The following is a 15,363-nucleotide window of genomic DNA, read 5'->3' on the forward strand; positions in this document are numbered from 1 at the left end:
ACCTCTTCTTCATTCTTTCAGAGCATGCTCTTCTATTATTGTGAAGAACGGGATTAATACGCTTCTATGGCACGATAAATAGTTGGATGGTAGAGCCCCTAAAGATTTCTAGCCCAACCTCTACATTGATTGTAGTGCTCTTTGGATTTCTTTAAGAGACTTTCTGTCTACTTTACATTCTCTAGAGATCTTTCACCTGTTTTGTTTTCAACTCTAGACATTCTAAGTAAGCAAGAGGATGTGAAAATTTGAAACTTGGAAAGTAATAGGATCTTCTCAGTTAGATCCTTTTTATCGTTTCCTGATGGATGGTATTATTTGAATCCCTCTCTATCCAACCTTTTGAAAAGTGGGGTGTCTCAGCAAAATATCCCTTTTTTGCTGGCTAGCTTGGGATGATAAAATTCTTACCCTTTCCAACCTAGCCAAAAATGCTATAACACTCGTTGTGCTACTGGACACTTGTGTCCTACGTAACAAAAACACAGAGTCAGTGGACCATCTCTTGCTTAATTGTGACTTCTTAGATCAAATCTGGCATTTCTTTAAACAAAATTTCGGTCTTCACTCACACCCTCGGTCCATCTCAGATGTTTGGACCACTTGGATCCTTTCCTTACAGGATTTTACAACGACTTTGCTGGGATCTTCTCTCAAGAGCTATTTTCTGGAATTTATGGCTTGAGAGAAATCATCACATCTTCGAATTACATTCTCTTACCCCGCATTCAGTTATCTCTAAGATTACTTATATGCTTCTTGCTTGGATTTTTGCAGCTAGAGACCCGAGTCAACGATTTCTAGGTAATTCCATTCAGAAAGCTAAGGCGCTCTATTGACTTCTTGAGCACATGTCTAAATGATCAGCCTGCCGCCATGACCACTTCTTTCCAAGAGTGATCAACTCCTTCCTTCAGCTATTAGAGGCCTTAGATGCCAGAGTGTGAACTTCACTTCTACAACTGCTTTGTTTCTTCTGTTTCTCCTGTTCTTTGGCTTTCTGCCTTTTTCCTGTTTTACTATTTCTCTTTTGGTTTTTTTGTGGAAGTATGACTTACCCCTAGAGACTGTTTCTCATTTTTTTGTTATTATTTTTTGTAATTCTATTTTGCTTGTTTTTTTATTTTTCATTTAATAAATCAGTGGTTTATCCACTTTATTTAAAAAAAAATAATAATAACACCAATAATGAAAAAACACCAGTGATATATAGAAGATGATACTGAGGATGAATTTTTTGTTCGAGTTCATGGTATAACTTCTATATCAAATACTGACAAATATCCCATTTCCACCATCAAGGTCATCTCATTTATTTATTTATTTATTTATTTTTACCTGATAAGAAAATATTGACAGACCTCGTAAAAAAAAAGGACTAAACCAATGCCACATTGTGTTTTTATTTATTATTTTTAAAAATCTATTTAATTTGCCGTAATATATTATTGAAAACGAAGAGCATTGTATCCCATAAATTTGGATGATCAATAACTATATTCAAAAAGAAAAAAAACACACCATTAATTCATGTTCTCTAGGTCTACTCAGGAATTATTTTAACGTGAGCCACGTGGCACGCTTCCATTCATTATTTCATTTAAAGCATTTCAGCATTTAGATACAAACAAATAATAATACGGACACATATACATAATTACTTACAATTTATACGTCATCATTTTGTACAACCTTTTTGACCGTTCGATCAGATGAAGCACGAATCTCAAAGTACACAACATGACTCCGTTGGAGTTTATAAAAGCGACTGGGGTAATGAAAGTAGTTTGCCTGCGAGTTTACTGTTTTCATCGATGGCCTCGTCCATGACGTTCCTCTGTGAAACCACACTGAGAAACGCGTTTCCAAGCAGGTCTTTTGCGTTTCCCAGCGGTTCACATGAAGATCAAAGGCCTTTGAGCTTCGGGTTTCATGGCGTCGCTCTTCGGAGAGCTAAGGCGGAGGTGAAATGGAGATCATCGAGGGAGGTGAGGGTCTGTGGAGAATTCCTCTTGGACTGGTGGGCATCTTGTTTCCCTTGTTTTTATTGTTCTTTTTATTTGATTGTGTTTTATTTATATATTTGTTTATTTATTTGTTTGTTTTTGCTTCTTTTGATTAGGGTTTGATTATTTTGGTTTTTGCCTGAAAGTTTTTTTGGTTAGGAAAAGCATAATTTATATATAAGTTTGGTTTTGGTTTCTTTTTATAATTAGGTTTGAACCTTTGATTTGTGTATGAAGGTGGATGAGTGTTTGTTTGTTTTTGTTGGAAAAGAATCATTTTTTTTTAAAATCTCTTCCTGTTTCGTTTTATTAAAGGTTTTTTTAAAAAAATAAATAAATAATTTGTTAAAGTTTGATGTTTTGTTTTGTGTCTGAAGGTGTAAAGCTGTGTTTTTTTCTTAAATCAAATAATAAATATTTACTTGATTTCTTCTTTCAAAGGTGTTTTGCTTCGGTTTCTGCTCCATTTCATTAGGTTTTGATGTTTTCATTTGTGCATTAAAGTATATATTGGTTTTTTTTTCCTTTGTTGAAAAAAAGTAATTTTATGTTTTTTTTTTCTAGTTCTTTTCCACGTTCCAAACATTTTTATTTACCTGATTAATTTCCTCTTTTATTTGATCTCTGTGATGATTTTGCTATGTGTTGGCAAGCTTGTAAATCTGGTGTTTCTGTTTGGAAAACTATTAAATTTGATTTTTTATTATTTTTTCCCCACATCAAACAGGTGTTCAATGAATCACATAAATCATTCTTTTTCTTTTTCTTTTTTTCTTATCAGGCTCTGCAGATACAGATATCAACAACCTCTTTGATGCACCTGTTCTCTCTAATACAGAGGTTTATTCTCAAACCTGAGAATTTTTCTCAATATATGCATATATTTGTAACTGTATTATTTCCACATTTATGTTATACTGTTTTCTTCTTAATTTATTGGATGAAATTAAACAAGCTTGATTTGATGAATTGCAAGGTTGCAGAAAGGCTAAGAACATACCAAGAACAGAACCAAAGCAATCAGCATTACATGGCCATGTTCTCCAGCATCTTTGGAGGAATTACAACTGATCCTGCAGCAATGGTCATTCCCATGGATGATCATATGGTCCATAGAGGTCATGGCGTGTTCGATACAGCCGCAATAATGGACGGGTAAGTGACACAAATGTTCAATATATAGTTTCAGGTTTATATTCCCAATCACTATGTTTGTGCAGTGCTTAATAATTTATATGCATTGCATGTTTATGTGATCTCAGACACCTGTATGAATTAGACCAACATTTAGACAGACTCTTAAGGTCTGCATCAATGGCAAAAATCGGTCTTCCTTTTGATCGTTCTACAATTAGGAACATCCTCATAAACACTGTATCTGCATCGAAATGTACTCAGGGTTCATTAAGATACTGGCTCTCGGTCGGACCAGGTGACTTTCAACTATCATCGTCTGGTTGTCCTAAGCCTGCTCTATATGCAATTGTCATTGAAGGCCGGTCTCTACCAGACCAAAAAGGTGTTAGAGTGATAACATCATCAATACCGATGAAATCTCCGGAATTTGCTATTATGAAGAATGTGAATTACTTGCCTAATGCTCTGTCCAAGGTGGAAGCTGAAGAGAATGGAGCATTTGTAGGCATTTGGTTAGATAATGAAGGCTATGTTGCTGAAGGTCCTAATATGAATGTTGCATTTGTAACAGCAGATAAAGAGTTAATGATGCCTCATTTCGATAAGATCTTAAGCGGTTGCACAGCGAAAAGAGTGTTGGTTCTCGCAGAAAAACTCATCGGCGAAGGCATGATTGATGGAATTAGACTTGGCAATGTGTCTGTAGAGCAAGGGAAAATGGCTGATGAAATGATGCTTATTGGGAGTGGAATCATTGTGAAGCCTGTTTTGCAGTGGGACAAACACATAATTGGTGATGGTATGATCTTTTAGTACAATTAGTTATATATCTGACTGTACATTAATACATCCAAAACTTGCACGAAAAACATTGTGTTAGTTAATATCTGAGTACGTTAATGCATCCAAGGCTTGCATGAATTGGAAAAGAAAATGTGGATTTTATCAGCAGTTTTGCTGACAAAAGATTGAAGAAAACTTTGAATGATTGTATTAATTTGGAATGCTGATGTTCTTGCAGGAAAAGAAGGTCCAGTGGCAAAAGCACTATTTGATTTGATTGTGGAGGATATGCAATCTGGTCCAGCTTCAGTTAGAGTGCCTGTTCCTTATTGAAAGTTAAAATTTTACTTGATTGTTGTATTCTCTTTTGTTTGTAAGCAAAGAACAAGCAGAGAAGAAACACTCTGTTTCTTCATGTTTTAATTAGTCATATGTTTAGTGGTTTATTATCATAAGACCACTGATTGATTGTAAAAGAATTCAGACATAATTATTAAAATAATTATTTTGAAATAGTATATATGAGAAGAGATTCATTAAAGTTCAAAGTGGTCTATGGTTTTTTTTTCCAGTTTGCAGTCCACTTCCAGAATGTTAATGGAATCCAGCAGTACTTGGTCTACCACTATGAAGTATGAACTTTCTTAGCCCCAGCACCCATTTGACCTAAAAGATCATCAAACTTTTTTTCTTTTTCTTTGATTTTTTTATTTTTTATTTTTAAATTTTTTATAATTTTTTTAATAGATAAATTCATTAAAAATAAGACAACTAAAATAAATAAATAAATAACTAAACCAAAAAATGTGTTAAATCCCACGGTTCGTGTGTTTTTTATTGGTAGAGCTAAACTCTTTTAACTTTTGATAACAAAATGATTAACAAATTGAAGAGAGATATAAAATTTACAAAGGAGATCGAGAAATAGGAGTTGACATATGATGAAGAGATTATTGGTAGAGTCAAACTCTTTTAATTTTGGATAACAAAATGATTAGCAAATCGAAGAGAGATATAAAACTTGAAAAGAAGGTCGAGAAATATAAGTTGACATATAATAAAGAGATATATGACCCAAAAAAGAGATCCAAAAACAGGAATAGACATACATAGACACAAAAAGATAATCAAACATTAAATCCAAAACTCAACTGGAAATCTGTAATACATAAAATATTGCTAATTAATTTGTTTTAATTTGTTGCATGTTTCTTAAATATATAGAACTCTTACCTTTGGAAACATACTTTTCATCTTAGTTGTGTGTCATTCTTTTCATACATTAAAGTTTGTAATAGTTTTTTTTTTTTAATAAATACAATTCGGTGAGTTATCTATTTTTTTTTTTTAAAAAAAACTTATGATAAAATATTCTAAAAAAGGAAATGTCAAGTTAATAACAAGAAACAAGGCAAGCTAATCCTTAATTTGACAAAATTTATGTTGTTAAATTATTAATACTGACCTTTATCTTGATGTTTTTTTTTCTCACACTCAATGATATGTTTTAATTAAAATATTATTGATTAAAAATTTTAAAATGACAATAAAAATCTTGATTTATTTTGTCAAATTATTTACTGAATTTTTTTGTATAAAGTGTTTGTGTCTTTACTGAAAACTAAATTCAAATATCAACTCATACATGATAAATGTACAGATTAATTAAGTTATTAACTTCTAATATATGCATGTTTTTGTGATTTGTGCTAGTGAGTAAGAAAATAAAATAAAAAAAATAAAAACAAAACTGATATGAATATAACATACGAAGTTTCCTCTACATTTGAATTCCAATCAACCACACAATTATTTTATAATTTCAGCATGTCCACTGAGTTTGGTAACTCTCACCATCTTATTGGATGGTTTCCATCAAGACAAAAAAGTTGCAATTCATTTGTAATTTTTTAAAAAATAATTTTATATGGATATGAATTTATATGTTTATGTATATATATATACATATCATATCAAAAAAATGTAAGTATCTATTTGTTCCCATGTACTTAAGAGAATAATAAATGTCCAATTTGTTGACCAAAGTACAATAAAAATAATCATAGATAATGACAGGCCATTTCAAACAAACAATTACACCTCATTTATGTTTAACAAATGCATATGATAAAAGAAAAGAAAAGGAGAATTAAATAAATATGTTTTTGATTTTTTTTAAAAAGATATTTCCCAAGATTTAGCCATTATTTATGGCCCAATATATGAAAAATAATACTAAAACAAAATAAAACTATTTCATATTTATATTTATAACAATTAATAACTGAAACTTGTTCAATGGATAGGATAAGAATGATATGATAAACAATTTATTTTTATCATTTTGTTTAGTGAGCATAGTTTTGTCCTATTAACTTAATTTATCCACTAATTCAAGATAGAAATGGGTAGCGAAGATTAACTATTATTATTTTTTTTTTTACTATTTTATTTTGTTTCTCCCATTTTACAGTACCTTTTTAATTCGATCATCATCCAAACACGAGAACCCTATAATAATAAGACAAGTTAAAAAAAAAAAATAATGATAATTTTATTTATTTACTCATAATTCATATATATTCTAATTCAAGATAGAAATGGGTAGCGAAGATTAACTGTTATTATTTTTTATTTTTTTACTATTTTATTTTGTTTCTCCCGTTTTACAGTTCCTTTTTAATTCGATCATCATCCAAACACGAGAACCCTATAATAATAAGACAAGTTAAAAAAAATATAATGATAATTTTATTTATTTACACATAATTCATATATATTTGCTATAATGTGGCCCACATGTGGTTCCCTTTAAACATAAATGTTTTTAATCAGTTCTCATATTCTATCCACCTTAGTCTTGTCTTGTTCACTAACATGCCCTAAAATTCCATAATTTTTTTAAAAATTTCAATTCTCATGTTTTTTCGTGTGATATATATCCACAATAAAACAATTAGTGCAATGTTATTATATATGTATATAAAGTTGGCAAGTTACATAAAGGGTTTATATAAGTAAGTAGTTTATACTTTAATCTAGATGAGCTAAGTTTTGAATAAGACCCATATAACTATTCCATTCATTGAGTTCCTATCCCATAAAAGTGGACACTAATTTTATCATTTATGTTAACGGGTTCGGGTGATGTGCAAACCCGACCCATTAATGGTCCTAAAAGAAGTAAAAGCAAAAGATTCTTATTAGCCGAAAGTAGAATAATAGCCATACGAGCTACGACACCCCACTTTTCTCTTAAATAAAATTAATCAAAATTAATAATACGTGGGCCCTTCCAAATGGTCCAAACCTTTCCTTTCTTATTTATTTATTTATTAATTCTCATAAAAAAGGAATAAATTAAGGACTCACAAGTCACAACGCCAAACATTCCAATAAAATTTCGCAACACCTCATGACACATATTATAAAACAAAAAACACTCATTTTTTTCATACATATAAAATTACATATACACCTTATAAATTTATATATATATATATATATATATATTATGAATGGTCGCAGCTCAATAAAGGGGTGTTAAAGAGACAAATAAATACTGAATGGGCTGACTAGATTACTGTAATAACATGCTTTAAAAAAATTTATTATATGGGGTGAACTTTAACATATAGTCAGATTAAGAGCACATTACGTCTGCAGAGATGATATATCAATGATCACAACTCTTACAATGATAAATCCCCTGTTTTGTAATCATGGAGTGGAGAATACGGCTCCTCCTACTGAAGACCCCAATAAATAATATTTTAATAAATATTTATCGTATATTTGCATAATATTTTACAGTATTATGACATAGGAGATTTGACTTTGCACGACCGAGACTGACTTCCACTAAACTATTTAGTGATTGTCCATAAATTATAAAATTATATAAGGGGTACATATTTATAAAGGTTCTTGTTTTAATTATGTTATCTAATCTAAGGTAAAATTTTAAGTCGAATAAGTAATAAATAATAAATTAATAATATGCTTAAAAAAAAAGAAAACTTTACTAACATATTGACTTTTTTTTTGGGTTTATGTGCAGAAAACGGACCTTCAATTTCCAGCCACGTCATCAAAAGGGTAATCTAGTAAATTCGCTACATATCCTGGTCTTTGTGGTCTTTAACCAACTCCCAAGAGTAACGAATCCCACGGTCTCTTGCTCTAGAGATAACTATGTCTACCCTTTTAAACACTAATCTCAAATATTAGTATGCCACGTCATCATTAATATGGTTTAATGGTTCCGATTTGCTCTACTAATTAAGATTAGTATAAGGAATCATACTAAAAGTGGTCTTAAATTTGTTAATTTTTTTGGGAGAATTTTTTATTACTTGGAAAAGTTTGAAAGAAAAAAAATCCGAGTTTTCTGAAGACTCTTGCGGGCGTGGAGAGAGAGAGAGAGAGAGAGAGAGAGGAGGGTTTGGGGTTTTCTCGTGGATTTAGGGTTTGCTTTGGGGTTCGATTGGTGTCTATTTGATCGGTTTCTCGCCGGAGGAGTGTTGGATTTGAGTCCGATTTGGTGTTTTTGAAGTGGTTTTTGGAGGGATCGGTGTGGCAGCGATGGCAGGGTTGGTGGAGCGGGCGACGAGTGATATGCTGATCGGGCCGGACTGGGCGATGAACATCGAGATCTGTGATATACTTAATCGTGACCCCGGGTGTGATCTTCTGTGGCTTTTGGATTTTTGTTTAGCTCTTTCTTTTCCTTTCTGTTTCCTTTTTTTTTAATTATGGTTTTTGATTTGGTTCTGGATATGATTTTTTTTTTCCTTTTTTTTTCTTTTGCCTTGGTGGTAAACTTTTGCTGGTCGAGTTTTGTAGTTCTTTGAATTTTTAGTGGTTTTGTTGGGTTGATTAATAATTAGAAGATGGGGAGGCTGGGGATTTAGAAGAAAGTATGGATTTTTGAGTGTGTGTGGTGGCCGATCGTGAAATTTATGAACTTTGGGTATAGTAATTCTTACCCTTCTTTTTTTATGATTATCAATTCTGGAGTTGAATGCTTAAAAGCTTCTCTGATATTTGATTGCTGAGTGCAAGTGTTCAAGAAACAGCTAAGATTGGCATCGAGGTTTGTGTTATTTTAGTGAAAATTTTTAGTGATGTAGGTGGTGATAAGCTTAGTAGTTGTGGTCATTAGACGATGTTGATTTAAGAGGTAGTTATAGGGCCAAATTTTCGCCATAAGTGTGATGGAAGGAAGAGAGATATACGATATTGTTATATAATATTCTTTGATAGTGCTTGTAGCTTTGGGTAGAATGCATAAAGTGTCCAGGCAATTGAGATGTCAATTTTGATAATGGAAACTTTTAAATTTTTCACCCCATGTTTCTTAAAGCATCGTGAGCCCTTTTTTCCTTAAGTTTTTGTCTCCTGTACATTGAGGACAGTTGTAGAAAGTTTATTCTTTATTTCTGTGGTATGTGATTCGTGGTGATGGTGTGATTATGGATGCAAAACTAGTAAAACCATTTTTATCATTTCTCGTTAATTTGGTTTGGTAAATTGTAATATATCCACAATGAAACCTATATTTGTTTGTTTGATGGTTTCTGTATGATGACTATCACAAAATATGCATAAGTTCAAATTTTGATTAGTGTTGATATGCTGTTTGGCTTTTGGTTTTCAGACAAGCAAAGGATGTAGTAAAAGGTGTAAAAAAGCGTCTTGGGAACAAGAATTCGAAGGTCCAGCTACTTACACTAACAGTAAGCACCATAACTGTTATCTTTGACTCTATACAAATATTACTGATACTTGTTCTTCTAAATTACTGATATTTGTTGCTTGTTTGATTATTTGTTTATTTAATCTTTATGTGTTGGTAACCCTACCTAAGTGGCGCTCAACCACTTTAATGTGTGTCTATTCAAGCACACTAGGTCTATAGTTTTCCTTGTGGGTTCTTGTGCCAATTAGTGGTGCTTGTCATTTGGCTTTCTGTGTTTTATGAGGAACATATGTAAACATAATTTCAGGTGTCTCGTGAATTTGAAGTTGGGGAGTCGGGACTCCGAATTTTTCATTTTTGATGACCAGTATATCATGTATATAAATATGAAGTCAGGCATAAAGATTACTCTTGTTGGGGTGTATGGCTTTGTCATATGATACATGAAGTCCTCTGTCCAGTAAAAAGCTTATCACTTTTCTCTATTCGACAAATTGAGTTGGATTTCTTTCTCTTATTCTCTTTCTTCTTCTTAAGTGACATATAATGGAACACGGATCTCTAAGCGATGGTTTATCCTGTGTTAATTGACTAATCTGCATAGGATTGCCTTGTTATCCATTCTGCTTTCAGAAGACTAAGGACCTTCCTCTGTGCTTTTTCTTTTGGATTGAATGACTTTGGCCTCGTCATTATCATTAATTTTGCTCAATGCATCTATCAGAGTATACGACTTAGCTCATATGGTGACTCTCTCTTTATCATATTTCAGCTGCTGGAGACCTTGATAAAAAATTGTGGTGATGTTGTCCACATGCATGTTGCAGAGAAAGATATTCTCCATGAGATGGTGAAGATGGTTAAAAAGAAGGTCATAATAACTTTCCCTTGCTCAGTGTTCTTCTTCTTGTTTGATATTGAAAAATCTTAAAAGATCTTGTTACTGCAGCACCCTGATTTTCACGTGAAAGAAAAGATACTGATGTTAATAGATACTTGGCAAGAAGCATTTGGTGGTCCCCGTGCAAGATATCCACAATACTATGCAGCGTACCAGGAATTATTGGTAATGTTTTCAAAACTTACTGTTATTTAATTGAAAGTTTGGCTATCTACCATTATCTGGAATCTTTGTTTTTTTTTTCTAGAAATTGTCTAAGATGATGTAGCATTAACTTCTGTTCCAAATAATGTTTTATTCAGTCTGACGACAATCGCTTGTCTTACATTCATTTTTCTCATAAGTGCAAGGTTTCTTTGAATGTCTGTGTTGAAGTTTTATCTACCCTGCCTTGATGTTTCAGAGTTTGGGATAGAAAATTATAATTATTAACCAGTCTTTTCAAAGATGACTTATACTGTTTTTCCTTTTTCTTTTCCTTCTTCTAGCGGGCTGGGGCTGTATTTCCTCATAGATCTGAAAGCTCAGCACCTATATTTACTCCTCCTCAAACACAGCCTTTGTCAAACTATCCTCAATCAGTGAGAAGTCCTGATTATCAGCATGAAGCACCCGAGGCATCTGCTGGATCTGATTTTCCTATCTTAAGGTGCAGTGCATACCTCACTTTTTTATGTCGATCCTGTCTTCTCTAATTATGTGAATCACTTTGTCTACCATGTTTTGTGACTTTTCCTTTGTTAATTTTGGTTGATTGATCTTTGTTTTTGATGTTCTCTTTTATAATTTTATTCATGTTTTTTGACAACCATGATTTCTTCTTTTTTGCTTTCTCTTTCATGGTGAATTTTGTGTGAGATTGTTCTGTCCACTGATGTTCATGCAATGCAGAACTTTCTTCAGTTCTCTTTTTGTAAAAGTAACCAGGTTTCATTCAGTGAAATCAATGAACTGATCTGTGAGGGTTACCTGAGCTTGATGAACACATTTACACTAGCAATTATTAGGCAATTATTGGCATGTGCATAACTATTTTGAAGTACAGCACCAATGAATGGGCAGGACAGGAATGGGTTACCTGTTAATTTTTTAAATACTATTACTAATGTCTTGTTTGAGGATAACGCTGTTGAATTGTTATGCTTTTCTTAAGTTGGTTGACTAGTGTTATTTTTATGCTGTTGAAGCATAATGTTTTTGTTCCTTATTGTGATTCATCAGCAATTTTATTCGTTTCTTTTGCTTTTATTTCTGGGTGTTAAAACTATACCCCTTTGTTCAGCCTTACAGAGATCCAGAATGCGCGTGGTATCATGGATGTTCTTGCGGAAATGCTAAATGCTTTAGATCCTGGAAATAGAGAGGTATCCTTAGTCTGCATCTTTGATTATATTTGTCAACTATTAGATCAAATAAATAACTACGTGGAATTTATTTATGATTATAATTACTTTGGAGTCCGTACCAGAATAGTCAAATAAGGTTTAAATTTGAATTTCATTTTTGTCAACTATTACATCAAATAAATAACTAATTGGAATTTATCAATGATTATAATTACTCTGGAGTCTGTACCAGAATAGTCAAATAAGGTTTAAACTGTGTTGTTACTAAAGGTCGGATGGGATGCACTTTCCCTTGCATGTTAGTCTGGCTAGTTAGTGCAATTTTTAGTATAAATGCATAAATGCTGATCATGTTAGTTATATGTCACAGGGTTTGAGGCAGGAGGTAATTGTTGACCTAGTTGAACAGTGTCGATCTTACAAACAAAGGGTGGTACAACTTGTGAACACTACATCGTAAGACCTTGTAGCATAATTTCTGATGCTATTTACTTATTCTTTATATTATTAAAGTTGATTTTGTAACTTCATCATGATGTAGCTTGTAATCATCTGTTTTTAGGATCATTTTAGCTATGAGATTTGAATGATTGCTAATCTCAGACCTTGATGCTCCTGGTTTCTGATTTACTATTGAAGGTTAATAATATTTCTTTTAGTAACATATCTAAAACATATGATTTTATCTATGTTTGATCTATCACTTCTCTGGATGAGGGAAAAAATAGAAATTCCTGCTACCTAAATTTTATTAATTCAAAATTTTTTACTGGCTTAGATGCCCATTGCACTTGTCTTTAAACTTGTGCTTTTGTTGGAACTCTGTAGTTATGCATCTTGGCTCACTGACCGGCTGTCTTGCTGATTTTCTTCTAATAACAGGGATGAGGATCTCCTTGGCCAAGGACTTGCTTTAAATGATGATTTGCAGCGGGTTCTTGCCAAGCATGATGCAATCGCTGCTGGTATTGCTGTGCGCCCAGAAAAACCAAAAACTTTACAAGCACTTGTAGATGATGATAATTCTGCCGCAACTAATCATGTTGGTCATCCACCACCAGATCAAAGGTAAGTTACTTGATTTATTAATTTCTTCTTTGATATGCTGTTTATGAGAAATATTTAAGAAATTTTATTTTTTTTGGTATTTGTACCTCCTGATAGATCTGTGCAATAGATGATATTGACTCTCTGATAATTATGAGATTAACTTTTTGTGAAGGCAAAAGGACTTTATTTTTCTTTTTCATTTTCTCTTTTTAACCAGCATCCTTCCTCAGTTTTAGTTGGCAGACAAGTAGTTATTTGTGCATGAGTCGTTCTTTGTGTTCTTAGAAATAGAAAAATATTATGTCACCCTGCCAGAAAAGTAGACATGAAAGGCTTTCTTTTTTCCTTTTTTTTTTCCGGTGAATCAAACTTTCAGATGCCAATGAATGAAGTATATTCCTGTTAAAGTTTGCAAAAGCTCTTTGTGGAGCGAATGGAAATGTTTTGGTAGATTTATTTATGTAAATATAGGCAATACTAAGATTTATGATCTGGTTCTTATGGTAAAATTATTTGTACTGCTCATATGATTGATGAATGAGTCATTTATTTGTTTTATTACTTCTAAAGTTACAAAGCTTTTTAAATCTATTTGATACTTTTCCATCTGACATGGCTAGGCATAAATGAATGTCCATTTGTAGGTCCCCTACAAGCACAAGCACAAATAACCAGCCACCTCTTCAGCAGTTGCTTCTACCGGCACCACCAACATCTAATGGATCTGCAAAACCTCCTGCAAGAGTTGATCCAAACATGGATCTTCTCAGTGGTGATGACTATAATACACCTCCTGCTGAGAATCCGCTAGCCCTTGTCCCTGTCAATGCACCACTTACCAACCTCTCGGCATCTGACCAGAATGTTTTAGCTTTGGCAGACATGTTTGCTGAAGCCAGTAATGCAAAGACTAGTAACAATCCTAACAGTACTTTTAGTTCTAACCCAGCATTCCCAGAACCACAGGTGTTTCCGGCTGCAACACCTCAGCTTCAGCAGTCCCAACCTGGTCTTTATCCTAATGGGGGCAGCCAAAACTCAGGAACACTTCACTATCAACCAGCAGCTAATGGCCATGGGACCCAGCTGAATCACAATAAACCTGTATGGAATGGTGAAGTTTCCCAAGGCTTCAATCCTCAGCAGCAAACATTTGGATATGGTAAGCCCACTATTTTTTTGGCCTTAATTATGATTAATTTTGGAACATGTACTATGTATAGGAGTGTGTTTTAAATCCGTCCATTTTTCTCAAGCTTTGCGTTTACTTTTTAATGTCAAGTGGTTTATAATTTAAAAATTTAAGTGTGCCTTTTTCTTGACATTCCACCTGAAATGCTTGAAATCTTTTGTTATCCTCAAACTTTTCAATATTATTTGCTGAGCATCATCATCGAAACTAAATCTCTCTTAACAGGCCCAGATGATCAAGGCGGGGCCTTGCCTCCACCGCCATGGGAAACTCAAACAACTCAAAGCAATGATGTGGATGGCTTGCAGCCTCAGCCAAGCCCCCAATTTGGAGTTACGCAGCCTCAGCTTGTGCAGGGCTCCCAGTTTGGAGTTATGCCACCTCAGCCAATTCAGGGAACCCAATTTGGAGGCATGCCTTACCAACCAATGCAGGGCACCCCGTTTGGTGGTATGCAACCTCAGCCGGTTCAGGGCAGCCAGTTCGGAGGCATGTACCCTTCACCTATGCAGAACAATCAACTGGGCTTATATCCTTCACCTATGCAGAATAATCAGCCAGTGGGGTTATATTCTCAGCCAATTCTAGGTGTTCAGATTCCGGGAATGCATCAAACTCCAATGCAGATGCAGATGCAGATGCAGCTCACTGGATATGCGTACGGGCAACAACCCAAAACTCAGTTCTATGATCCAAGGCAATCTGCCTACCCTTACTCGAACCCCAATGACGTCTCTCAGAGAATGTATGGGCTTTCCGTACAAGATAACGGTCAATACATGAATATGAATTCCTCTTATCAGATGTCGGCTTCCTCTTCTCTTTACACACAGCAGTCCAACAAACCGGCGAAGCCAGAAGATAAGCTCTTCGGTGATCTTGTTAATATGGCCAAATCAAAGCAAAGCAAACCTCCTGTCAATAAAGTTGGGAGCTCATGAAATCTGAGTGAGCCTTTATTTTGTAGATTTTTTTTTCCTTTTCTCTTGGTGATATTTGTAGTTCTTTTCAATATATATTTCTCATTTCATGCCTTATTTGTATGTTTGCGTTTGTTTTGATAATGTAAATCTTCAGCTAGACAGGAAAGGATACATGAGGTTTTATTACAATGCTTATGAAACTCTGCTTTGTTGCCAATACTGATTTATCACTTATTTAGAATCATATTTCAGAGCCTGTATATGATTGTATAAATTCTTAAGGAGAGCTTTCTTGTCTGTGAGATTGTAAGAATTATATTTCAG

The 15,363-nt window shown here is 33.5% G+C and overlaps 2 protein-coding genes across 3 annotated transcripts; both read left to right on the forward strand.

The window, feature by feature from the left end:
- The first annotated feature begins 1,799 nt into the window (after positions 1-1,799).
- LOC120260646 (D-amino-acid transaminase, chloroplastic) lies at positions 1,800-4,439 on the forward strand. The gene is made up of 5 exons (XM_039268175.1): positions 1,800-2,020; positions 2,788-2,846; positions 2,983-3,161; positions 3,269-3,942; positions 4,165-4,439. Exons 3-5 carry the CDS (start codon positions 3,037-3,039, stop codon positions 4,257-4,259), a joined length of 894 nt encoding a protein of 297 aa, XP_039124109.1. The 5' UTR covers positions 1,800-2,020; positions 2,788-2,846; positions 2,983-3,036; the 3' UTR covers positions 4,260-4,439.
- A 3,855-nt stretch (positions 4,440-8,294) lies between these two features.
- On the forward strand, positions 8,295-15,256 carry LOC120259814 (TOM1-like protein 9). 2 transcript variants are annotated; one of them, XM_039267258.1, is made up of 10 exons: positions 8,295-8,608; positions 9,586-9,664; positions 10,400-10,498; positions 10,577-10,693; positions 11,017-11,177; positions 11,811-11,892; positions 12,245-12,330; positions 12,757-12,942; positions 13,554-14,086; positions 14,342-15,256. In XM_039267258.1, exons 1-10 carry the CDS (start codon positions 8,511-8,513, stop codon positions 15,055-15,057), a joined length of 2,157 nt encoding a protein of 718 aa, XP_039123192.1. In that variant the 5' UTR covers positions 8,295-8,510; the 3' UTR covers positions 15,058-15,256. The 2 variants fall into 2 exon arrangements, with proteins under 2 accessions (XP_039123192.1, XP_039123193.1); XM_039267259.1 differs by having other exon boundaries at positions 8,296-8,608; positions 13,569-14,086.
- Positions 15,257-15,363: the final 107 nt, after the last annotated feature.

This window comes from Dioscorea cayenensis, chromosome 5 (assembly GCF_009730915.1).
Source record: "Dioscorea cayenensis subsp. rotundata cultivar TDr96_F1 chromosome 5, TDr96_F1_v2_PseudoChromosome.rev07_lg8_w22 25.fasta, whole genome shotgun sequence".
Taxonomy (NCBI): Eukaryota; Viridiplantae; Streptophyta; class Magnoliopsida; order Dioscoreales; family Dioscoreaceae; genus Dioscorea; species Dioscorea cayenensis.